The 25,230-nt window shown below is 45.6% G+C and overlaps 1 protein-coding gene across 4 annotated transcripts in view; it reads right to left on the bottom strand.

Annotated features, from left to right (window-relative positions):
* rbfox3a (RNA binding fox-1 homolog 3a) overlaps window positions 1–25,230 on the bottom strand; it is a 145,836-nt gene that overhangs the window by 53,376 nt on the left and 67,230 nt on the right. For 3 of the 4 annotated variants that reach the window (XM_078103012.1, XM_078103009.1, XM_078103010.1), the window contains exons 3-4: window positions 13,726–13,872; window positions 2,873–2,926 (exon numbers count right to left, since the gene is read on the bottom strand). In XM_078103012.1, the coding sequence (XP_077959138.1) occupies window positions 2,873–2,926; window positions 13,726–13,872 (201 nt within the window). The remainder of the gene's footprint in view (window positions 1–2,872; window positions 2,927–13,725; window positions 13,873–25,230) is intronic. The other variant, XM_078103011.1, reaches the window with a different exon arrangement.

The following is a 25,230-nucleotide window of genomic DNA, read 5'->3' as shown; positions in this document are numbered from 1 at the left end:
CACACACACACAATGGAGTTTGCGATGTGCATATGGTTGTGCGTGTGCGTGTGCTCTGCTGCTGTGCAGAGACCCCAGTGGGAGTGCAGATGAGTCCCATACAATTACAATCTCCACGGTATCCGTGAGCCCCGGGACGCAGCTCGCTCAGGAGACCCTGTCTGCACGTGAACTGAGATGCAGCTACCGCAGTCTGTGTGCGCTGAAACATGCCTCAGAAACCAAACGGCAAAACTCCTGGCTGTCAATGAGCCTAAAGCAGGTAGAGTGAGAGCTGTTCTGCCATTAACTCACTCCAATGTTCCTTTGTACCTTATCAGGGTTGTTGAACTTCAGCAGGGACTTGCAAAGAGACATATGAAAGCTCTGGGCACCTTATCAATCACACTTATACCTGCCGACTGACAAGTTCATCATTTGTGCAGTATACAGGGCTGCTGGGACAAGGATTTCCATTAGGACAAGGACGTTAGCATTACACGTATTCCCCGGACAAGAAGTCAGTGGGACTCTTCCTTAGGATTTTGGATTATTAAACCAAATATCCCGATTCTTACATTTGTTGTGCAGTGTGGAAGCAATGACTAGAAATGATTTATTCGTCATTTCTCCAACCTACAGTTATGTCAACAATCACAAGGTTAATCGCTGAAATGTCTCAACAGTAAAGACCCGTCACAAGGGTCAGGAAGCACCGCTATGAGACGATCAGGGACCAAAGGAACTCGGGTAGGAGGGAAGGAGCCGGGTTTGGGTTAAGCACTTTTTCTTGCAGTCCAGTGTATTATATTTAGATGCTTGGCCTATGAAGCAAAAATTCTTTGTTCTAAGATATTTTTTGACAGGTTGCATATATGCAAATAATATCAACGATAACAATAGGAAGATTTATTTTCTGTGTAAGATCTACACACCTTATTTCCAACCACAGTGCATTTAGTTGATGGGAGCAAACAAACCATGATCTTTAACCAATGTAGTTCTGTGGCCTAACGTTGTGTCTCATTCACAAAGATTCAGTTAATATGGGTGCAGCGTTGCCCATCTGAAACATTGGAGAGTCAGTAATAACCTTTTCTATCGTACAATCATCTGATAGCAATGAAAATGGGTGTTCAAGTGGTAACTGACAGGACTGGTTGTTGAAGCCAAGATGCTGGCTCTAGATACCCAGCAGGCCACTGGTGTCTGAGCGGTTGAGAGGTGGTAACCACAGGTAATGCTACGCATCGTTTCCTGTATGCTTCGACCAACAAGGCCTTGCTCTGTGTCAATCCTGATCGGGCTGCGTTATTAATAGACAACTATACCCTCCAATTCATCTAGATGTACTGACGCTTAGTGAAGGACAGATTACACTGTATTTCTGTAACACATGGCGAGTCCTTTGAAGACTTGAGGTATGTGTGGTTTGTTTCGGTGGAGGCTGATGGACATCAGTAAGGTAGCCCTACCTTTTGAGTCTAGTTCCTACTAGCCTTTCAAATATCTGCCATACACACCGTCATACCGTTTTATAGGAAGGTAAATGGAAAAAATCCTTCGGAATTCCCAGCTTGGTCTGTCTAGCGTTCCTCAGTAGTTTGTCTCACTGAGACCGATTCTGCTCATGGAAATGAATATGATATGTTATACTTAGACACCCATCAGAGGAGGTGTTCCAGTGTAACGCTTCATTGATCTCACTATTCTCACCTCACTCTCAAAGTGTGGTCTGTGGTCTTACTGCTCCCTGCCTGCTCGGTCCTTTCAGTCCTCTAACTGACATATCTTTGGCCACTCGTTGTCCTGTAATTGCTTTGCCTGATAATACATGGAAACAGGATCTTTTATGCATATACAGGATTGACTGCCTTTCTCTGGGCATTAATTACACGAAGGCCTGCCCTTCAGAGGGGCTGCATATAAAACATATGTTTAAAAGGGGGAGAAAAATGAGTCCCTCTAACTTTTTGTTCCCACAAATAGATTTGTTCACTTCTCTGATGCAGAGAGTCAGCAGTCAGAAGCCCATGAATATAAAAAATGATATTACAAATAAACAAACATTAAATGATGAAGAGGGTGTGAACCAAATTAGTAAATAAATACATATGAACCAACCATAAGGACAGAAGTACAGATTGTCTTGTTTAAAATGCTTCTATTCGACATCCTTATCCAACAATGCTTGAACGTGGTCCTTTGTCCACGTTTAATGCTTGTATTTATCATCTCAATACTTCGCAATAGGAATCTGTGTATTCAGTGCACTTGTGCAGAATTGGCTACGAGGTTCCTCTGTATGAATAGTCAGTCAACCAATGAATCAACCTTTAGAAGAGCAGAAAGACCTTGTCAGACGCTCTGTGAGTGTGATATTAAGTACTGACTAACCTCCTCTCCTGTTGGCCGGCGTTTTTATCCATTGAATAAACACATTTCTAGGTTTGAATGTAACAAGTGTTGTTGGAATCAGCTCCTAAATGTAGAAGCGTTGGGCCCCGGCTTGAGGGGGTCACTGTAATACAATACTGTTTATGGGGCTGTAAATGAGTGAGAAGGATTTTTGCATACACTCTATTATATTATATATATAATATACTATATTATTTATATATTACGACTTCCTGGCATGGGTCCAGAAGCTAAACAGGTGAGGTAAGCACGTGTTTGCAGACTCTGTGAATCCTTCTGCCAGCGTTAAGAGAAGTGTGAGCTATTCATCGTCACAATGCACGGCAGGCCAGTGCAGCGTAAAAGCCGCCTGCAGCCAAGTGTCACTGATTCGGGTTGGTAATTACTGCCGTGGAGACAGTGAGACGAGAGCGGGAAGGGGACCAACGTCGGCGCTGTGTGAAGGGGTGTGGATGTGTGGTTGCAGCACACTTACCTTGGAGCCTCGCTCGTTAAAAATAATCTCCACGTCTAAAATCTTGCCAAATTGCTGTGGACGACAGGGAGGGGGGAGGAGGGCAGGAAATAATTAGAACATGGTGACCTGCGCAGTTCTCTCTCACTCTGAAATAAAAAACATTAAAAAGGTCAAGCAGTCACTGCGCCGAATGAACAAACTCCCGTTCACCCGACAATGGGATTAATAAAATGTCCATTTACTCTGAACACTGTTTAATGCTGTGTTTGCTCTGTGGTGGTAATAAAGTCTGTGTGTGTGGGGTGGGGGAATAGGGCTACGTGGTGTTAATGAACATTACGATGGTGGATGCGGTTGCTATAGCAATGCTTCGATACACACACTGCTAATCTAAATGATCGCCATAATCTTGCTTTTCCTCTCCCACGCTACAAACAGAGCAAGGCTAAAGCATTTTTACTAAAGTTAAAACAGGAAATGGTTTCTCTACAGTGTATGTGGGAATGGAAGCAATCGGAGAGCTCACTAAGGCTTACGATGAGCCATACATTTATTTATCTGGTCATGATGCAGACCACCATGGTGATCACCTGCCAAAGGCCTCTCTCACCAGCCCAACCGCACATTTGGTGCCTAGAGGTTCCGTTCTTAATGGTCCTGATCAGCTCCCCGTCTCGTTTTAGGCTGATTACTGTGGTCCGGTTTGGTGCTGGTAGCCACACCTCTGCAGCACATTGGTGGTGAATACTTGCTTACATGAGGTAAGACCATGTTTTAGCCTCACACTAGGATCAAATGTACAGTAGAGATATTGGGAATCGAGCAACTTCCCGAGCACTTGGAGGTGATTCAATTCTGAAGAAATAAAATAAAGGAAGAAAAGCCTGAATTTGCCCTTTTCTGCTTCACATTTGGACTTGACAGTCTCAGCAAATTATAAATATTACATCAAAAAGCATTTTAACAATTGAACACTTTTATAGAGTGTATATATATATATGTATATATCCGTCCCCACTGGTTTTACTCAGAGAGAGGATTGCGCTCTAGCTTCTCCTGCCAGGATTTCAAACCTGGGCGTGGGTGCAGTCAGGGCCGTTTCCTCCTCTTCCTCACGAAGAGGGGCTCTTTGTGCCTCATAATGGCGTCTCAACGGCCTCTGAGCATTTGAGACACACTAGTTTAAATTAGTCCTCCTGTAGGAAGTATGAACAGAAACAAGTTTGTCCATTTTAGATTAAATGCTCTACTTTCGTTGTCTAAGTTTCTCTTTTTGGAGGGAGTGATTTGTTCCTTATTTTTCTCCCCCGTCTCTTTCTCTCAGTCTCACTTGTCTTCTTCTCAAATTTCCGTCTTTTTATTTGTAATTTGCCACGATCTCTCTAATCTGTGTGCAATGTTGAGACGATATCATCCTGCCTGGAAAGCACAGACTGAAATGTCTGCAGATGGGATGGCTACTGGGTCCAGATCCGGACTGCGGCCACCAGTTAGTGACCTCTGACCTATACCACTACAATCCAGGTTCTCTTTTCTGATAAATAAATGGAATATGAATAAAGGTTTCTAAAAGGAGCGATGCACATTCAGTACTGCTTCAGCTTTTAAATAGTAACACGGAGAATGTAGTGTATTTGATTCCCAACTCAATTCATATCGGTGTAAAACAAGTTTACTGGGATGAAGTCATGGCTCTATTGAGCAGCGCTAACCTTGCCAGCCAGTATGATAATGCTCAGCCTTGTACCCCCCATTACTAGACCTTGAATAAAGTAGTATATTTCAATAAATAAATAAACATGGAGCAAAGAGCAGACCAAAGGCAAGGTCACAGCTCCAGCCCTGAATCAGTCCAGCAGCAGAACACACATGGTGCATGTACATAGTATGTTACACATTTGCATTGCAGAACTGCACAGAAATACATTCAAGCTGAAAAAAATAGATTCCGTTTCCTAACAAAAAAAAGTGTCTCCCAACTTGTTTGACTTTTTTCTGTGTTTCAGAAAAGAGTTTCACTTTTAAATAAGAGAAAAATTAACTGGCTCTTAGCCAGACTTTGATGTTTCACTGAACCCAAAAATGTCCCAGGATGGAAACGTCAATCCTCTGTTTGAAGGACAACACTGCGCTCTACTGAGCTACAACCCTCATCCTGTCTTCCATCAGCCCAGTGGTTCCCAAACGTTTTCTGTCAAGCCCCCTATTGATGACATAAGAAAATTGAAGCCCCCCCCAAACCCCAAATGGCATACCTTCTTTGTTTTGAATGAATTGTGTTAAAATATATAAATAAACTTTACAAAGTATATTTGTTTTCTAAAATAAGTACATTTTACGTCACTTTCCCACTTGAGCTTGAGCCTGAACAGAGGAACTATTGTCCTCCTTGTTTATTATTATTATCATTATTATAATCGTGGCACTTAATTTGCAAGACGAGGTGCTTAAGTGTCTAGCAAGGTTGTGAAATTTGCAAAAATTGCGTTCTACAAGTCTGCTAGAGCCCTCATTTGATTTGCCCCAATATTAGGTTTTTGCTCGCTGCATGCAATGTGGTATCTACAGTTTCATCTCAATTAATTTGAAAAGTTAACGTGGACGCGGATGGTGCGGTCGGGCGCTGCTGCCCGGAGGAACACTGTTGTCGATTAAGGTCTGACGCATGTGCTCACTCACAGAGTGCGACCCCCAGTGGACTTTATAGCAATAGCAATTACTTTTATAGAAATGCAATTTATGTCTTTCTGTCATTTTCTTTACACTTAGCAAAGTCATCCGACGGGCCGCACTGGGCCTGTTGAGGTGTTATGGAATCCCAGGTTGCTTTGATAGCGCCTTCAGCTCGTCTGGATTGTTGGGTCTGGTGTCTTTCATCTTCCTCTTGACAACATCCCGTAGATTCTAGGTCAGGCCAGTTTTCTAGCCAATCAAGCACAGTGATACCATAATTTCTAAACCAGGTATCGGTCCTTTCGGCAGTGTGAGGAGGTGCCAAGTCCTGCTGGAAAATGAAATGAGAATCTCCATAATGCTTGTCAGCAGAGGGAAGCATGAAGTGCTCTAAAGTTTCCTGGTAGACTGCTGCAATAGCTTTGGACTTGATAAAACACAGTGGACCAACGCCAGCAGATGACATGGCTCCCAAAAACTTCACTGACTGTGGAAACTTCACACTGGACCTCAAGCACCTTGGATTGTGTGCCTCTCTTCCTCCAGATTTCCAATTCAAATGAAATGTAAAAGTTACTTCCATGTGAAAAGACAATTTTGGACCGCTGAGCAACAGACCGGACCTTTTTATACCAGGTAAGACGCTTCTGACGTTGTGTCTGATTCAGAAGTGGCTGGACACTGTTGTGGGTCAGCTGCCGTTTTTTCCCTATCCTGTGTGTTTGTATCTTTTCCCGTGTGTCTGTCTGTGCTGTTTCTCCCCACCTGCAAGAGGCGTGGCCGTTCATCCTGCTCCATTCCCACACAGCTGATCAACGTTCCACTATTCACCCCAGCTTGTGTTGTCCAGCAAACTCTGGTTCTTTCTGTGGTTATTTCTGTCTGACCTCAGTTCCTCTGTGAAGATTCCGCTGTACCTGTTCCTTAACTGCCGTACCACCTGCCTCACGTTGCTCCGACATCCCCACCTGCATCACCTGGATTCCACTGTGGAGCTCCGTCCCCTTCCTAGAAACCCCAGGCTCAGCCTCGGTTGTTCACCTCCCTTTTGAGTATTTGCACTCATTAAATTGCTTGAACTGGTTGTCTGTGTCCTGTGTGGAATCTCTGTGTGCTGGGTCATACATACAGTCGTAACAGACACAAGGTATGGGACAGTTGTAGCCCATGTTCTCAACCCGTGTGGTGGCTCTTGAAGCATTGACTCCAGCCGCAGTCCACTCCTTGTGATTTTCCCCCAAATTGTTGAAGGTGCTTTGCTTCTCTACCCTCACAAGGCTGCGGGTATCCCTGCTGCTTGTGCACCTTTTTCTACCACACCTTTTCCGTCCACTCAACATCCCATGAATGTGCTTGGATACAGCACTCTGAATCACTTATCACTTTGTCGTCACTCGTCACTTTGTTACTTGTTTGTTAGTGCACTTTATGCTTCATATTTTTTTTAAACTTTTTTAATATTTAAAATGTTTAACTTTATTCCCTTGTTTTATACTAACCCATAGCCTTATTCTACTAACTAATTGCATTAGCATTTCATTTTACTTTATTTTATTACCTGTGCACTGCTGTCTTGTCTATTGTCACACTGTCTACTGTCACACACCAACCGCCAAGACAAATTCCTTGTATGTTTGGCATATTTTGGTAATAAATATTTCCTGATTCCTGATTCCTGATCCTGAAAAGCCGGCTGCTTTAGCAATGACCTTTTGTGGCTTACCGTCCCTGTGCAGGGTGTTAATGACGGTCTTCTGGACATCTGACAAGCCAGCACTCTTCTCCATGATTGTGCCTCGTCCTACTGAACCAGACTGAGAGACCATTTAAGGTCTAAAGAAACCTTTGCAGGTGTTCATTAGCTGATCAGTGTGACACCATGAGTCTACAATATTGAAGTTGTTCACAATATTCAAATTTTCCAAGAAACTGAATCTGGGTTTTTTATTAGCGATAAGCCGTAATCATCCAAATGTATTCAACTATTTTCCCTGTGTGTAATGAATGACTAAATTCAATTAACTTTCCGATGATATTCCAATTCATTCATGCAACGTATATGTAACGTGATAAGACGTACAAAAAGTCCTCACGGAGGACAGCCTTAAATCACACAGGAAGTCGGCCATTTTGTGTGCATGATCCTTCTGTAGTCGTAGCTTTCTGAGTTCCCCTGTAAACCAGAGTTGGTTGTTATAATTCAACTTGGTGTATGATGGAGTTACAGCCTGTGAACTCTTTTCAGACTGTTGGTAGCAGTCCTGAAAACGTCCCAGATCCTCCAGTGCCTCACTGGTCCACTTCTTAAATTCCCGTGGTGTGGTAAGACCACGCAGCACGAGGGACGGTGTGATAGGCAACGCTTACTCTGGTGTAGCAGTAATCCAAAGTGTCTCCTCTCTTTGGGCATTCAATAAACTTTGTATTTGGAAAGTACAGGACCAAGATTTCCTTTGTTGAATTCCTCAAGGACAATAACTAGGGAGTCTGTTCCACCAACTGTATCGGTTTGGCGAGTATCTGCTGCACCTCCTGCGTGCAGCAGATTGTATAAATGGGTCGCTGTTTCGTTTGTCTGTTTGTGTGCACAGACGACATACACTTTCCCGCAAATGGTGTCAATGATGTGTCGCGACGGGGTGGCCCAGACGCAAACTTGCAAACCCACCCCCCCATACTGCCCCTCACCTGAACCCCCCCTGGGTCCATGTACTGTTATAGATATCAATGTACCAACACACATTTATGACAAGGTGCTTCATGAAATTGCTAATCCTTGATGATTGGGATTGTGTTTATGGGACCACAATTACCTCAACCAAATATCTCAAAAGTGATGATACGACCATAATTACAGGTCCCCCATGGTGCGCCTTGCCACAGTGGTAAACAGAGCAATAACGTCTGTCACCGTCCTTAAACACGAATTGCCTTAATCAACACAAACACACTGGCCCCACTGGCGGACTCAACAATAGGAGCTCATGCTCTCTAACTATCAGCTATGCTTATATGTTGATGTAAGTGAGCAGATTTTAGATGATAATTACACCTTTGCCTCTTTGGTGGCCGTGTCGGTTAAGGGGGAGCTTTGTGGAATAATTTGGGCGGCAAATGTGAGTGAAGACATGAACAGCAGACACTAAAAAGAATTCCTATGATGGGAGCACTGTGCCGCTGGAAAGCTCCAGAACAGGTGATTAGGAAAAAGTATTAAAACTAAAGCACAAAACCTGACCCCCGGCGCTCACTGCAAATACACACCTACACACAACCACGCATACAGTCTACCTCAGCAGTGTGTGTGTGGGGGACACACTGAGTGCACACCTATGTGTGCTGAGTATCTAATGACTCATTTAGGACCTCTACCTCTGGGAATGTGGCAGTAAGGACCCTCTTGCGGCGGGCTCACTAAGTGCCTGCTTATTAATTATACACAGCTGAGGCTCAGGGGACGGCAGTAGTCCTGCATATCAGCTTGTCAAGTTTCACTATGTGTGTGGGGTTAAATGAACAGGGTCCTTCTCAGAGTGCAGGCCAACTGGCTCCACCGGTAGACATTCTGGTCCCAGGCAATGAAGGAATTTGCCAAAGAAGCAGACATGTGGTCAGACTGGCATTGGGTCTCTTCTGGTTAAGGAGAAATCCAAACAGCTCCATCTGTTTAGGTAAGTGTGCCGTGTGTGCTAGGAAATATTTCAGGTGCAGTCCTAGATATCGTGAGAATGAAGTGGTGCTGTGAATGCCAATTATTATTCTACCATTAAAACCATTTTCACCAGCCTAGTAATTTTCCTCCAAATGTGTTGTTTTAATTATGAATGATGTAATGAGTAATGAACCCAGCTGTATTCCTTTCAGAGCCCGTACCCTTCCTGACTTATGTTCCTCCACTGTTGCAGTCGTACCCTTTATTCTTGCGTCCTGAGCTGGACTTCCAAAGGTGTTTGACAGAGTATTTCTGTGTATTATTGTGTAACTTACAGTGATAGATCTCCAGCTTGTAGCTACATCACCTTTGAATTTCTGCGCCTGTATTGCTTTTCTATTACAGCTTTTGCTGAAATATTCAATTTTCTACTCCCATTTGCTATAATCCTCAAGCTCTTTGCTTTGTTTGCATTGTGACTGTAGTCTAGCAGAAGCATGAATGGAGATTGAGTCAGTTGCTCATGTCCTCTTTTAGGGGAATGGAGGACAGCGCCACTGGAGCCCAAGTGGAATCTGGACTGCAATCTTCCTGCCCACGACTATTAATTCTTAAAGCTGGACCATTAAGTGGGAGAAAAGAGAAGAAGTTGTATGTGGCTGTGTGCATGTGAGGCACGCCAGTCTTCAACATCCGAGAAATCTAACTATTAAATCTGCTGAACTAACAAAAAACACCTGTTTGAAAAGGGACTTCAGCAGGGAAGGGAAGTCAGCATGAGAGTCAAAACTTTTCTAATGATTTTTCAGTTTTGTAGTAGTGTTGTGCACATCAACTGAGTTGCATAGGGTTGCGCGCGCAATTATGTCAGTACAACTAAGTTCTCAACGTCTGACATTGCACTTTCTCCGCAATGTTTCAATCAGACGTCTAATTGTTATAGAATTATTTTAGCTAGGTAGGATTTCCGACAACCATTGCTACTTTTTTAAATAAAATAAAATAATAAATTCAAATATTACTGTAAATGATAGGAATGACAGCCATTTGTATTTTTTGGTTTGTGAATTTCAGTTTCATACATACTTTGTCTTTGATTTTTAGTTTCATTGAATTAGAACTGCTCATTTTCGTTTTCCTGACACCAGTTCAATTATTTGTCTAATTAACACATTGTACATTTCCTGAATTAGATTTCTTGACTAAGTGTCTTCTTTTACACAGATGAAGAGAATTGGAGCATAGCTATCCACCACAGCCAGGCTCTCCAATGACCAGTTAAGGACAGACACTGAAGATGACACATTAATAAGTTCAGCCCAATTTTGGTTAGGGAGCTCGAAGAGGTAAAGGTGTGAATTATTTAAAGAGTCTTGGGAAGTAGTTGAGGGGTACAACTTGATTTGCACTGATCTATTTTTCTACTTGATTGTTTGTATAGAAAGGTCTTGCTTACTGCTCAGCCCTGCTCTGTCATTGCAGTTACTGCATTGCTGCTGAAGCTCCTCATATTGTAATTACATGAGCCCCACCTCTGATTTTCCCTTTTGTCGCCATATATCCCACTGACTATGAGAATGATGTTTGTGAAGAGATAAGTCCAAGGCCTCAACACCAAACAAACAACAGAAATTATCAACAATTATTCAATTTCACATCAGTTGGCATGAAGAAGAATAAAGCTCTTTGGGCACTCCCGTTAAAAATAATGGGTGTGCCCCAAGAGGCAAATTGCAATACCCCAACTTGCATTCAACAATGTGACGCTTTCCGTCTACAATGCAGTTTCTAAAGAAAATCCCAGTCATTGTAGCCAAGGTGTCAATAGTTCTACTTCATCCTTACTGACCGGCATAAGCAATGTTTCACAATGGATGTCTTCCATCTCGCACAGCGCAGGTTGAGTATTAGTAGTACAACAAAGTCACTTGTGACCTCAAATGAAGAGGGCTGAGACGCAGGAGGGAGAGGATTGACAAAACAGCAGTTTCCAAGGAAGTTTCCAAGTTTTCCAAGGAAGAACGATGTCTGGGATTTCTCAAATTGCTTGGGAGAAGTCCCTCAGTGATTCACGTGGCATTTGCGCCCTTGTCTCGCGAACTTGGATCCTGACATCCTCCCTGGTCCAGCCTAGCCTCTAGGTCTGGCTGGCACAGTCGACCCGGTCTGAAGTGGGGAGGAGGACGACCAGGAGACCCTCCGTACAGAAGACCCTCTGATCCCTGATCTGGCATCCAGACCCCCGGCCACCTACAGCTGTTGGTTTGGCCAGTGAATCTGCCGACCAACTGCTGAACAGCTGCATAGAACCAGCCAGGAGGACTATTCTGAATGCCAGGTTGCCATCCAAACGTCTGCAGTTCGAGAACAGGTGGCTGCTGTTTTCTGGTTGGTGTGCAATGCGGAACAGGTGAGTGATTTACATCCCTTCTCGGTGAGCGAAACATGCTGAACCAGCCGAGGTGGAACTCAGATGGCTCAGCTCCCAAAAGGTGCTGGCACACTCGCAGACCAACAAACCTATCCAACTAGCACAGTTTGACCCTCCATTGGGGCAAGAGAGGTTGAGACTGTGGGCTTATGAGTAAGCCACCACCGCCATACGACCCTCACCCAATGAGTGTGGTTTCCCGCTCAAGCTCCTCTGCATGCGCTGCAGGGGGTAGGTACTAAGGATGCCTTGTGACTCTGTTTGTATAAGTCATTCAGTTTGAAACACTGCCGTCCAGGATTCATAGTACTGTCATTAAATATGCAACTTGTAATTGTGTTTCATCCGTACTGAACACCAGAGTTCCGGGTCCCTTGGAAAAAAGATTTATCTCTGTTTAAACCGGAACTCCTAGACTGTGTACGTCATCCAAGGTCACATATGACTAAATACTCAACCTGCACTTGCACGAGACGATATCCATTACATTACAGGTCATTTAGCTGGCGCTTTTATCCAAAGCGACTTACATTGCATTTTTAACCCATTCCTTCTTACATTTTTGCCCGGGGTGCAATTCGGGGTTAGGTGTCTTGCTCAGCCTGGGCTCAAAGCACCAACCTCGCGGTTCCCAGTGCACCCTCTCTACCTCTGCGCCACGATGACCCATCATATCCTCGTCTTGTCTGAGGACACACCGAGCTCCTCTCTCACGCTCTCGTTCTACCATAATTCAAGTTTTATTAATGCACATGACTAATTCAGCTTCTTTCCGCGAGTTTTTTTTTTGTGTTTTCTCCCCTATCAGGTCTCCGTAGATCGTGGTTCCTTCGGGACCCTGGTCCTGACACCTACCGTGGCCATGCTGACGCCTGCTGCTGCCATCATCATCATTATTATTTTAGATATTAATCATATTACTGTACTCATAAACCAACATTACCCTCTCCTAAAGTCTCTGTGCTCTCCCTCCCCACAGGCTTCTGTGGATGGTGGTTCTATGTGATGGTGGTTCCCCTGCAGTGGTCCTGCTGTGCGCCTGGCTTACTACTCACAATTACTTGAATCATTTCTTTCATAGGAATTGCATGTATTATACATTGTTCATTCTGCACACATGGCATCCATTGTAGTCTGTCCATCCCGGGAGTGGGATCCCTCCTCTGACGTTCTCCCTAAGGTTTCTTCCCTTTTTTCCCTCTTGTAAGGGTTTTTTCATTTTTTTGGGGAGTTTTTCCTGTGCCGATGGTGGGTTTCGGGGCAGAGGATGTCGTATGTGTACAGACTGTAAAGCCCTCTGAGGCAAATTTGTAATTTGCAATACAAATGCTATACAAAATAAAATGAATTGAATTGAATTGAATATCCGGTGTGAAACACTGCCTCTAACATCTTCATCCACGATTCATAGAACAGTAGTTACATACGTCATTTTTGGTTCGGTAGTCCACTAATAATGAAAATAATAACACTATAGGAATAAAACTGTGTTAAAAAAAGTGTAACATTTGATCAAATTTAAAAGATTAAAGTTGAAAGGGGTGTTGTAAACTGTATCCGTTCAATAGGAGTATTGGCACAAAAATAATCATGGAAAATGCTATTGTTTTCAATAGTTGTTGCTGTGGTTGTAAAAATAATCTGCTTATGTGGACATCGTCGCCATTAACAAGGTCATGAATTTTTATAAAACTGTTTTGATCTAATACAAGTGCTAACAAAAGCTTTACTGCAAATGCTTTACTGTCTCAAAAAAACTACCTCTCACCAACCTTAATCAGTCAGGTTGAACTACTTTTCATACTTCTAACCGGATCACTATTTTCAGGACCCATGTAAACGGTTAAATTGGAATCTCAATTACTTCTCAGAATAACTTTAACCATATTAAAGAAATATTTTCATTACACATGCTTTAAATGTTTTTGCCTCTATTAACTGTCAGCTGACTTAAATGGTATTAAATTACTCATGTCCTTAAGCAACGACGTAATGTTTATTTTTTAATGTTTATTATTGAACCTAGAAGGTCCTACTTGCAGTTTCAAATCACATATTTGATCTGCGCGTGTGTAGTGGTGTGTGATTGTGTGTGTGGTTCAGTTGTCATCTCACCCCGAACATTTGCCGGAGGTCGGGGTCTCGGAAACGGAAAGGGATGTTGGAGACGTGTAACCTCTTGGGCTGCAGCTTCTCCGATGAATCGCTGGACTGCAGGTGGAGCTGCTGGGAGCCCTCCGTCTGTACAACCTCCTCATCCTGCTGCAAGGAATCCCACAGCATGCCAAAGATTAGGTGCCATCATGTTGAGAAAACTAAGCAAGGCTGTTCAATGGGATATCTTACATTGAAACAATTGAAAAAGACAAGATCCTATGTCATAAAGGAACCGAACAAGGGAGATATGCAGGGAAGGGTTCAAGGGTTAAGGACGAGTTGGAGGGGGCATAAAACAGAGATCCTGATTTAGATCGAAGGTCATTTTTTATTACTGCGATCTCTCTCTCTCTGCGCTCTTGACACAGATATGTGCTCTGGGAAATTGAGAACACCATCTGGGATAAAAAACATTATACAACCTGCGACATGTCAACACCAGAGCTCATATTATAGAACTTGGAAAGGAAGAGAGGGGGCGCCAAGTAGGCTATACTGAGCTCACTGAGAGCAGAAAGACAGGCTGTGTGTGAGACGAAATTAAAATAATGAGTGCTTTGCTGGAAAGTTGTGGGTCAAAATGGAGATGAGCCTAAATGTTGAGCCAAAAAAGTTTGAGATTCAGTTGCTCTACGTTACTTTAAATGTAATGCATGCATAAGGATACAAACTCAGAACAAGAAAGTGCAATTTCATCAAATAAGCCGATTTACAATTTGCTATAGATAAGAGCCATTATAAGTACACTTTAAGTGCTACAGTTAGTTAGTGTGTTAGTGGAGGTCGAGTCTGAAGAGGTGTGTCTTTAGTCTGAAGATGTAAAGACTCTCTGTGGTCCTGATGTCTTCAGAGACCTCCTTCCACCATTTAGGAGCAGGACAGCAAAGAGTGGTGATCTAGTCGAGTGTTTTGCTCTCAGTGAGGAGGAACAAGCAGTTTATCACATGCAGAGCGGAGAGTGCGGGTCGGGATGTCGGGTTGGACCAGGTCCTGGATGTAAGCTGGAATTGCATGTATTATACATTGTTCATTCTGTACACATGGCATCCATTGTAGTCTGTCCATCCCGGGAGTGGGATCCCTCCTCTGACGTTCTCCCTAAGGTTTCTTCCCTGTTTTCCCTCTTGGAATGGTTCTTTCATTTTTTGGGGAGTTTTTCCTGTGCCGATGGTGGGTTTCGGGGCAGAGGATGTTGTATGTGTACAGACTGTAAAGCCCTCTGAGGCAAATTTGTAATCTGCGATTATGGGCTATACAAAATAAAATGAATTGAATTGAATTGACCCCATCCATTCACAGCATTGTACGTGAGCACCAATGTTTAGAACTGGACGAGCCACCGGTACCAGTGAAGAGAGCAGAGGAGTGGAGGAGTGAGGGAGAACTTAGGAAGGTTAAAGACCAGTGGAGCTGCTGCATTCTGGATGAGCTGCAGAGGTCGAATGGCGGTGGCAGGGAGACCTGCCAGGAGGGAGTTATGAAGCGAGAAGGGGACATATTCTCCTGATGTTGTAGAGCGTGTATCTACAGGATTGCGTTGTCGCAGTGATGTTGGGAGTCAGGGAGAGTTGGCTGTGAAGTGTCACGCCGAGGTTCCTAGCAGTCAAAGTGGGCGTTAACAGTCAGGTCCTGAGAATCTTTTCCCACAAAGAGAAGTAGTTGAATCTTGTCGGGGTAGATTTTCGGATGGTGAGCGGACATCCACTGAGAGATGTCAGTCAGACAGGCAGAGATCCGTGCTGCCACCTGGCTGTCCGAGTGAGGCAAGGAGAGAATTAGTTGGTGTCATCGGCATAGCTGTGGTAGGAGAAGCCATGCGAGCGAATGACAGCGCCGAGAGAGTTGGTGTAGAGAGAGAAGAGGAGGGTACCGAGGACGGAACCCTGAGGAACTCCAGTAGTAAGAGGACATGGTTCTGACACAGATCCTCGCCAAGTTACCCGGTAAGTGCAGCCGTCAAGGTAGGATGAGAGAAGGGAGAGAGCAGAGCCTGTGGCACCAAGTTCCTAAAGGGCAGAAATAAGGATCTGGTGGTTGACCGTGTCAAATGCAGCAGAGAAGTCCAGAAGGATGAGGACAGAGGAGAGAGAGGCGGCTCTAGCAGTGTGGAGTTGCTCTGAGACAGCAAGGAGAGCAGTCTCTGTGGAGTGGCCTTGAAGCCTGACTGTTGGGGGTCAAGGAGGTTTTCATGGCGCTGATTTGCACATTTGATTTCGGACAGCGTGGGGAAGTGCGCAAGGTTGAAGTTGCGTAGTTGTGTCTCAAAAAGACGAAGCTTCGCACAAAATGCTTTCATGTGTGCATAAAGTTTTGGTACAAACTGGTCTTTGCCTTGTAGGCTCTTGTTCAGTGAGTTAAGATGACCAGTAAGATCAACTAGAAAGGCCAGGTCTGCCAACCATAGAGGATCACTCAGTTCATAAAGAGGTCGGTCCTTCTCTTTCAAAAACTGGTCAATTTCTGATCTCAGGGAATAAAACCGCTTCAGCACGGAGCCGCGACTAAGCCAGCGCACATGACAATGATCGAGTACGTCCCTGTATTCAGCATCATCAACATCAGATAGGAAAGCTTAATTCTCTGTGGTAGAGCCCTCGTGCTCGAATTATGTTGACAGTTTTCACAACTGTGGTCATCACATCGCCAAGCTGGACTGTCTTGGCACAGAGAGCTTCTTGTTGGATGATACAGTGCAATTTTACAGCCTCGCCTCCACTCTCTGGCACCTTGGCGCACACCATAGATGCCATTCCTTTGGGCTCGCCTGTCATAGCGGGAGCCCCGTCCTCCACGCAGCTTGTCCCATTTAAGTTCCATCTTGTCAATTGCACCTGACGCGGCTTCAAAAATGTCCTTACCCATTGTTGTGCCCTTTAGACTCCGAAGATCAAGCAGCTCCTCCGTAATGCAAAAGTTATCGTCAACTCCCCGCAAAGAAATGAACAGTTGTGCGGCGTCTGTTGCATCTGTGCTTTCATCACATGCAATGGAGTAAAAGTCAAAAGCACAAGCTTTATGTGACACTTGATTCTGTATGTTAGCTGACAAGTCTTCGATTCGCCGCACAATTGTGTTTGTGGACATGCTCACGTTGTTGAATTCCTGCATCTTTTCCGGGCACATTATTCCAGCGACTTTAATGAGGCACTGTTTAACAAAGTCACCGTCTGAGAAAGCTTTCCCGCGGCGCGCTATGAGTTGAGCTACCTCATAGCTAGCTATTGTAGCGTTTTCTTGTGTGTTGTTAGCAGGGTAAAAGTACTGTTGTTGAGCCTGCAGGTTAGCTGCCATGTGCTGGACTTTGTCCTCTCGCTCAGCAGCAGTGTAGGACGTGAAGGTCGGATGCTTGGTTTCGTAGTGTCGTCGTACATTGGACTCTTTCATCACTGCAACCGTTTCATTGCAAATCAAACAGACACACTTCTCCTTGACTTCTTTGAAGAAATATTCATTTCCCCACCGTGTTTGAAATTTTCTGCATTCACTAGCTATCTTGCGTTTCTTTGGTTCTGCCATTTTTTCGTTACGGAAACATTTTTTTTGTGGAAACGCTGCATTAGGACTGCAGCTAGTGAGTAGCTGGTCAAACTAAGAACTACAATACAGTCAAGTGCAAGTTTCATGTGTGGGCCACATTCCATTCTATTTTTATAATTTGCTGCGGGCCAATAAAAAATGGATCCCGGGCCACAGTTGGCCCGCGGGCCGTACTTTGTGCCCTCCTAACTCTGCTGGGTTTGACCTGATCTAAGTCTGTTTTTACCTTCACTTCTGAATCAAATAAGACTTGAATCCTTAAACTCACAGTTTGTCAAAACACCACATGGTGATTGTTCACTGATTAGAGTGTCAAGCAATTGGTGTTTTGCATTTTGAGGAGTTTCTGTCGAGGCCAATCGACCTTTTGTCTCCTAAACGTCGGGGGAGTGGTCAGCGCAGCCGCAGCCGACTTCCACTAACGGGGGAGTATTTAACTACAGATCGAGTGAAGCGTTAGCTTATCCTCGCAGCACGAAGACAAGCAGGACAAAGACTAAAGAGTCTTTCGTGGAGTCTTCGGGGCGGCTGAATGCGGCGCCTTCTTCTAGTTTTAATTATGTGTTTGAGCCCTTTACCCGTACCTGTCCGAACCTCTTCCCGCAGATGCTACAGGCCTCGGGCTAGATCTGCTCTCTATCGTAACCATTGTTGTCCTTTACCGTCCGCCAGGCTCCTTGGGTCATTTCCTGGAAGAACTGGACATTCTCCTGTCCAACTTCCCTGAAAATGGCCCTCCGCTCATCCTCCTGGGTGACTTCAACATCCAGACAGAGAAGTCACCTGACCTCTTACACCTACTTTCTTCCTTCGCTCTGTCACTCAGTCCCTCTACTCCTACTCACAAAGCCGGCAATCATCTTGACTACATCTTCACTAGAAACTGCTCTACCACTAACCTCTCTGTAACTCCACTTCATGTGTCTGATCACTTCTTCATCTCTTACTCTCTCCCACTCTCTATAACTAACAACCCTGCCCCATTGACTGACTCTGTACCTGTTCTTCGCAATATTCGCTCCCTCTCTCCCTCCTCGCTGGCCTCCTCTGTTCTATCAGCTCTCCCTTTCACCGACTCCTTCTCACTCTTGCATCCGAACGCTGCTGCAGAGACTCTCCTCTCAACTCTTTCCTCCTCTCTAGACTCTCTGCCCTCTGACGATCCGACGGACTGGCAAATCCCCTCCGGCTCCGTGGCTGTCTCAACCGGTCCGTGCCATGAGAGCCACCATGCGAGCGTCGGAAAGGAGATGGCGTAAATATAAACGACCTGACGACCTGCTTGAATTTCAATCTCTCCTCTCCTCGTTTTCTGCTTCTATCTCTGCTGCCAAAAGCTCCTTCTACCAATCCAGAATTGAATCTTCATTCTCTAACCCCAAAAACCTCTTTTTCGATCTTCTCAAACCTCCTCGAACCCCCTAGTCCTCCTCCCCCCTCCACCCTTCTTCCGGGTGACTTTGTCAACTACTTTACAAAGAAAATAGCTGACATACGCTCCTCTTTCTCAAACCCACCTCCTACTTCTTGCATCCTACTAGCTTCACCTCTTTCGCCCTCAGTTTCCTCTTTCACCGCCCTCTCTCCTAACCAAGTTCTTACCCTAGTAACCTCTGCCCGTCCGACCACCTGCCCTCTTGACCCCATTCCATCACATCTTCTACAATCTATCGCACCTGATCTTCTTCCTTTCCTCACCTGTCATCAACAACGCTCTGTTATCTGGCTGTTTTCCCAATTCTCTGAAGGAGGCAAGAGTCAACCCCCTCCTGAAGAAACCCACCCTCAACCCTTCTGAAGAAAACAACTGCAGACCGGTCTCTCTTCTTCCCTTTTTGTCCAAAACTCTTGAACGTGCTATCTTTAACCAACTCTCCTCCTATCTCCACCATAACAACCTCCTTGACCCCCACCAGTCAGGCTTCAAGGCCGTTCCACAGAGACTGCTCTCCTTGCTGTCTCAGAGCAACTCCACACTGCTAGAGCCGCCTCTGTCCTCTGTCCTCGTCCTTCTGGACCTCTCTGCTGCATTTGACCCAGTCAACCACCAGACCCTTATTTCCTCCCTTCAGGAACTTGGTGTCTCAGGCTCTGCTCTCTCCCTTCTCTCGTCCTACCTCGACGGCCGCACCTACCAGGTAACCTGGCGAGGATCTGCATTGGAACCTCATCCTCAAATCGACAGCCGAGTTCTAATGCGAGCTTACGCTGCTCCATTGACGTCTGCGTTAAGGAGCTAACAAGTTGGTAAATAGGCTAGCGTCTGTATGTCGCGGTCCACAGTCTGAATACATTTACTCGCAAGGCATTGTGTGTAGATTTTAAAATGGGTTGTACATATCTTTTTAGGAAACAGTTGTCATCTAAAGGGACAGCCCTAAAACCGTAATATTTGTTTTTCTTTACAGATGTCTGTGGAAAGAGAAGACAGCCAGTTAACACAGACCTTCTGAGCTTTGGCTATGAAAATGAAGTGTGTGTGTGCTGCATGCATGTTAATAAATACATTTGACTGGTTTGAGTGGAGGCCTTTATCAGTTGGTATAACTTAACAAAAAACTTACTTAAATAAGGAATTCATATTCAAACTTAAAGATAGAAATAGCAGTTTTGTCAAACAAAAGCACCAGGCCGTATCATTAATCACCAATGCTGATGCAGAAACAGTTTTGTACATAATTGGAGGTGAGAGTTCTCAAGCCTTGTTTGGAGTACTGCCAGCTGGTACAGGGAATCCATTGAACCCACTGAGCCACTGAACCTGTCGGCTGAAGTGATCACCCTCGCCCCTGTGGAGTTTGCATTTGAAGAGCCCTGCACAAGTCGGAGCCCTGTCTTGGAAGAGATGGGGAATCCACCAGCACCACCACCATGCAAGCGCAAAAGGCAAGCAGATAACAGGGATGGCTACTATCATTTATTAAAGGTGGAAACGGAACGACTCTGCAACAAATCATTCTCACAAATGAACAAATTAAACTGACACTGCTTAAACAAGAAGTTAAGTTAAGAATTCAGTTGCTGGAAAAACAGTTAAAAGATTAATGAAATGTACTTTATGTTCAACACTGAATGTTAAATAAATCGCAAAGTTTTTCCTTCATAATTTCATGTTATTTTGAGTTTGTAATGTGACTAAGTAATAGCCTAATGTAAATTCTGTGTTGCACTTCTGACGCCGATTGGTTAAAGCAGCGATTCCCAAAGTGTGGGCCGCAGCCCCCTGGTGGGCCGTGAAGGTACTGCAGTTGGGCCGCGAGAGGTCATTTACAATAAATAAATAAAGTTTTTTAATTTTCAATTTTTAAAAGTTTGAAATTAATATAAAAATATTTATGATGTCATTGATATGTTATGATGCTGTTTTCCTTGAGGTGGGGGTGGGGTCTCATTGGGAAAACACAACGTCTCTCTCCTGAATCCATCAGCAACAGTCGGACCCAACTTATTTTCTCAGGATCTAGTTTTATTCTTGTTTTTGGTGGAATTGTGGTCCAGAGTTGTTTGTGTTGACAGACTGAATGGTTTGCACAGGGGGCTTCTGACCGGTCCTTTTCAGTCGTATGAAGTTTACACATTTAGCGTTTATTTAAAACAATTCAAAGGTTTGTTGCTATCTCTTGACTCTGCGAAGGTTCATAACTGTTACAAACGGCTTGTGTGTTATTTGGGAGTGAGAGAAGAGTGGTTGTACATAATGAATTGGATAAAGGGACGAAGAAAGAAAGAATGAAAAACAGATGAAGTTTAAACGATGATGTCAGCTAAACATGGCGATCAGTGAGAGAGAAGTGCTGAAGGTGGCAGCGGAGACGGATCGATGGAGAGGGAGAGAGGGAGCAACAGAGGAGTTAGAGAGGGGAGGAAGGGAGCATAGGCAGCAGTGAGGGAGATATGCATGCACGCTAAGTGCTGATTGAAGAGAGAACAGGCGAGTGAGGATAATGGTATTACATCAGACACACACACGCAAACACACAAAGCTGGAGACACAAAGCTCTCTCCTGAATGGGATGCGGTAATAAAATGCCTGTGTGAGAGAGACGACAGAGAGGGGCACTAGACACTGGGACCCTGTAATGATGAAGCACTCTCAGCCGCACAAACACACGTTAATGCATTTTGCCGGTCAAATGGATTCATCCCATCAGGTCGCCTGCACCAGCATCTCTACACTTTAACATCCCCTGAACCTCTGTGCCAAAAAAATACACTCAACATATTTCCTATTTTACTTTGACATCAATCTCCTGCTCCATTGAGCTGGTCATGGTGGTCAGATGGATGCTAAGGAAGCAGGGTCAGGGTTCCTTTCCTTGTTATAACGTGTGGTCCAATGTATCTTCAGGAGATTATATCCTGTGAAAATGTATTTCAATGAAAGACACCAATGTGTCAAAATGCATTCGGTCCAAACTCAGTTAAAGTTAGGAAACGGAACTACCTGGTTAATCACTTTACAAGACTTTACAGTTCTTTCCCCTCTAAAACAGGACAGGGGGGTCTGGAGGAGGAGCCTCATGGTTCATCCCAAACAGAATAAAGGCCAAAACACACATTTTTATATTAGGTGATCCATAACCGCACTACAACGTCCCTTTTCATTAAAAAGTGTGCTCAGTCTCTGGCAGATATGGATATGATTGATTTGTCATGTTTGGAGCACGTTCAAACAGATTAGCTCTTCTTGTAGCAACATTATTGTATTTGTTTGTCATGAGTGCCTTTTATTCGCCGGCATTTGATGGACTTGATCGGGAATCACGAAGCTAGACCTCCCCACGGAGGGGCCCTCGGTTTCAAGTGGTTGCTTATCGGTTTTTATTTGGTAGTGTATTGAACGGCTGGTCCTTTGAGCCCATATCCAAACTGTCTAAGTATATACTGCTAAATGATATGAAGCTTAGGCGAAAATTCAGTCAGGAAGACTGGACAGGCTGTGCCGTTCCCTGGTGGCCTCCTCTCTCCCTGGGGGCGCACGGCCAGCTGATTAGGGGCGGGGTCGGGTAGTACCAGACGTGGGTGTCATTACCGCGAACCAATCGCATTGGGGCAGGCAAACGTTAAAAACTGTTCTCCTCTCTTTTGCTGTCAGTTGTCATTTCAGCACGCTCCAAAGGTGAGGATTATTTCTCGCCTGGATTAGCAGCGATCGTGACGGCAAAGGAATGTCCGATTCGGACAGCGATCTATTCCGGGGACGCGAGTCTCAACAACCGGAGCCGGCCAGCAGCCCACCGAGCGGCCGGCGCAGGAGCACCCGTCTCACAAGGCGCAGCGGCTCCACTACGAACGAGCAAGAAGAAATTCTCACTCAACTGCAGAACCGCGGCGTGGCTCCCGCACCGGGGCTCCCGCACCGGGGCTCCCTCTCTCACAGCTGCGGGACTTGGTGAAACTCACAGCGGGCGGGGAGCGCAGCGATCCCTCCCCGCCTCCCGTGCCAGGGCGGAAGCGGACCTGGAAGTCGGGACCAATACAGCCGCCGCAGGCGAGGCGGTGAAAAACGGCAACCCGGTCCAATTCTCCACCAGCGACGGCAGGCACGTCGGGTCCAGACGCCACGGTAATCGCAACGCTACAAACATTGGTCAACACGATGGGCACCATAGAGGCGCGCCTGCAGCACCTAGGGGACAGGCAGCCCACTCCATCCACCTCATTCGGCGCAGACATCCAGGATTCCAGAGGGCCCATAGCCGGCATGGTGGTTCAACCCGCTACATCGGCAAAAGGGGAAGCGGCGCAGCATTTTTTGGCATCAGCGGTACCTGATCGCCCACAGGGTAGGACATACATTTCTCAGGCATCGAATGTGTCAACACGCCTGCGGGCAAAAATACTTCAAGGTGAAGACATCAATCTGGTCTCCATCATCCTTCCATCCAGTGTGATGTTAGCGTAGCATCAGGCGTTTATATATCTCTGCCGTGTTCAAAACCGCAGACCCACGACTGAACAGAGAGTTATCGATAGGGCAATTTTTCGTTGCGTTTGGAGTATACCGAGACGTTATTTGCGCCGTATTTCCAGATAGAAAGCAGGAATTACACGCCTACATGGCACTGATCGGTGATCTCGGCGTCATTTACGGGGGTCACGTGTTCTATCGGTACCACAAAGCCTTCGCTAGGAAAGCAGCATTATTCATTAGGCAATAAAATATCCGGCTAGCTTGGTCCGTAATGGACATGGAGATACTGCTGATGGTCGCCGGGGGGATGCAACCACTGGCATGCAGTTTGTGCGGCCGTACGGGTCACCAAGCACCGCTTTGCCCGGCGGCGGCATTGCAGTCAACATCCCAGGGGCACGCCGCACAACCACCGCTGCGGCAGGTGAGCCGAGGGCACGAGGGCCCAAATTTAGATCATATTCCTGTATGCCTCAGTTTTAATGAGAGTGTCTGTTCATACAAAAATTGCCGTTATCTCCACATTTGCAGCCTGTGCAAGGAGGCGCATCTAAGTGTCTGTATGCTCTCGGCGCTCGGGCAGGATCCCATGGGGGGGGCCACGTGGTTCAAAAACATTTTGAGAATACATCCCTCAACACCTATAGACGTTGCGGCACTAGCAACAGAGCACCCCGACTGGCGGTTCGTGAATCACTTGCTCACAGGCTTATCACAGCGGTTTCACGTAGGAGTCGTCGCGGAGCCCACCAGAACGTACATTGCTAAGAATCTGCAATCCGCAAGGGAAGAGCCAGGGACTGTCGCCAACCTAATCAAAGAAGAGGTAAGGAGGAAGTACATCCTGGGCCCCTTCAAGGCAGCACCATATTCGGTATTTCGCAAAGGTCAAAAAAAGATTGTCTGCCCCACATGCGAGAGCCGTCCCGAGCATCAACAGCCTTATTCCCCCAGAGCTATTTTCCCTCCACTACATTTCAGTCGACAATGCCATAAGCTTGAATAAAATGGCCGGCCAAGGCACATGGCTTTCAAAAGTGGACGTAAAAGACGCATTCAAAATAGTACCCATACACCCGGCTCAATGGCATCTCTTCGGGATCCGGTGGGAGGCGAAGTTCTACTTTTGGGTGCAGGAGCAGCCCGTGCATCTTTAACAAGGTGTCCGAAGCGCTCTGTCCTGCTGAATAGGGCCAAAATCCCGTCAGTACTCCACCCGCTGGATGACTTCCTGGTGATAGATGTCTGGGAATTTCTTCCTCTTCCCCTTGCCGCAGACTTAGTATGTCCTAGGTGAACGTGACCTGTCTTAACGTGTCCGTGTTTCCTAGGTTTGACGTTACCTGGCTTACCGTGTCTGTTTCCTGGTCTAACGGGACCACATCCATTACCCAAAAGATGTCCGGATGGACCAGTCAAGCTGACTACCTTTCCATTTCGCGGTCCCGCGACCGGTCACTCTAGTTAGTGACTGGAAGACTGGACAGGCTGTGCCGTTCCCTGGTGGCCTCCTCTCTCCCTGGGGGCACGGCCAGCTGATTAGGGGCGGGGTCGGGTAGTATCAGACGTGGGTGTCGTTACCGTAAACCAATCGCATTGGGGCAGGCAAACGTTAAAAAAACTGTTCTCCTCTCCTCTCTGTTCTTGCTGTCAGTTGTCATTTCAGCACGCTCCAAAGGTGACCCGCCACCACCCCCAAAGGTGACCCGCCAGCACCCCTGACACCTCCAATCTACAGCAGAACCTGGCATATCAGGAGAGTTATGCAACTTGGGCTCTACCACCACCACCACCACCAGTGTCTGGACTCCCAAGGGGGGGATATGCCTCGTCTCGGCTCGAGATCCCGGCCCCGGCTCTATCCTGCGGCAGGATGGAGTCCAAGCCCCAAACAACTTGCAATATCATATTATACCTGTTATAATAAAGTATTGTTCAAATTTCAACAAGTCTCTCCGGATTGAAATGATGCTATTTGAGTGATGATGAAAAACTCCATACGGAAAACAAGC

Source organism: Gasterosteus aculeatus, chromosome 5 (assembly GCF_964276395.1).
Source record: "Gasterosteus aculeatus chromosome 5, fGasAcu3.hap1.1, whole genome shotgun sequence".
In the NCBI taxonomy this organism is placed as follows: domain Eukaryota; kingdom Metazoa; phylum Chordata; class Actinopteri; order Perciformes; family Gasterosteidae; genus Gasterosteus; species Gasterosteus aculeatus.
The sequence above is the reverse complement of the archived record's forward strand: the minus strand, read 5'-3'. Positions and strand labels throughout refer to the sequence as shown.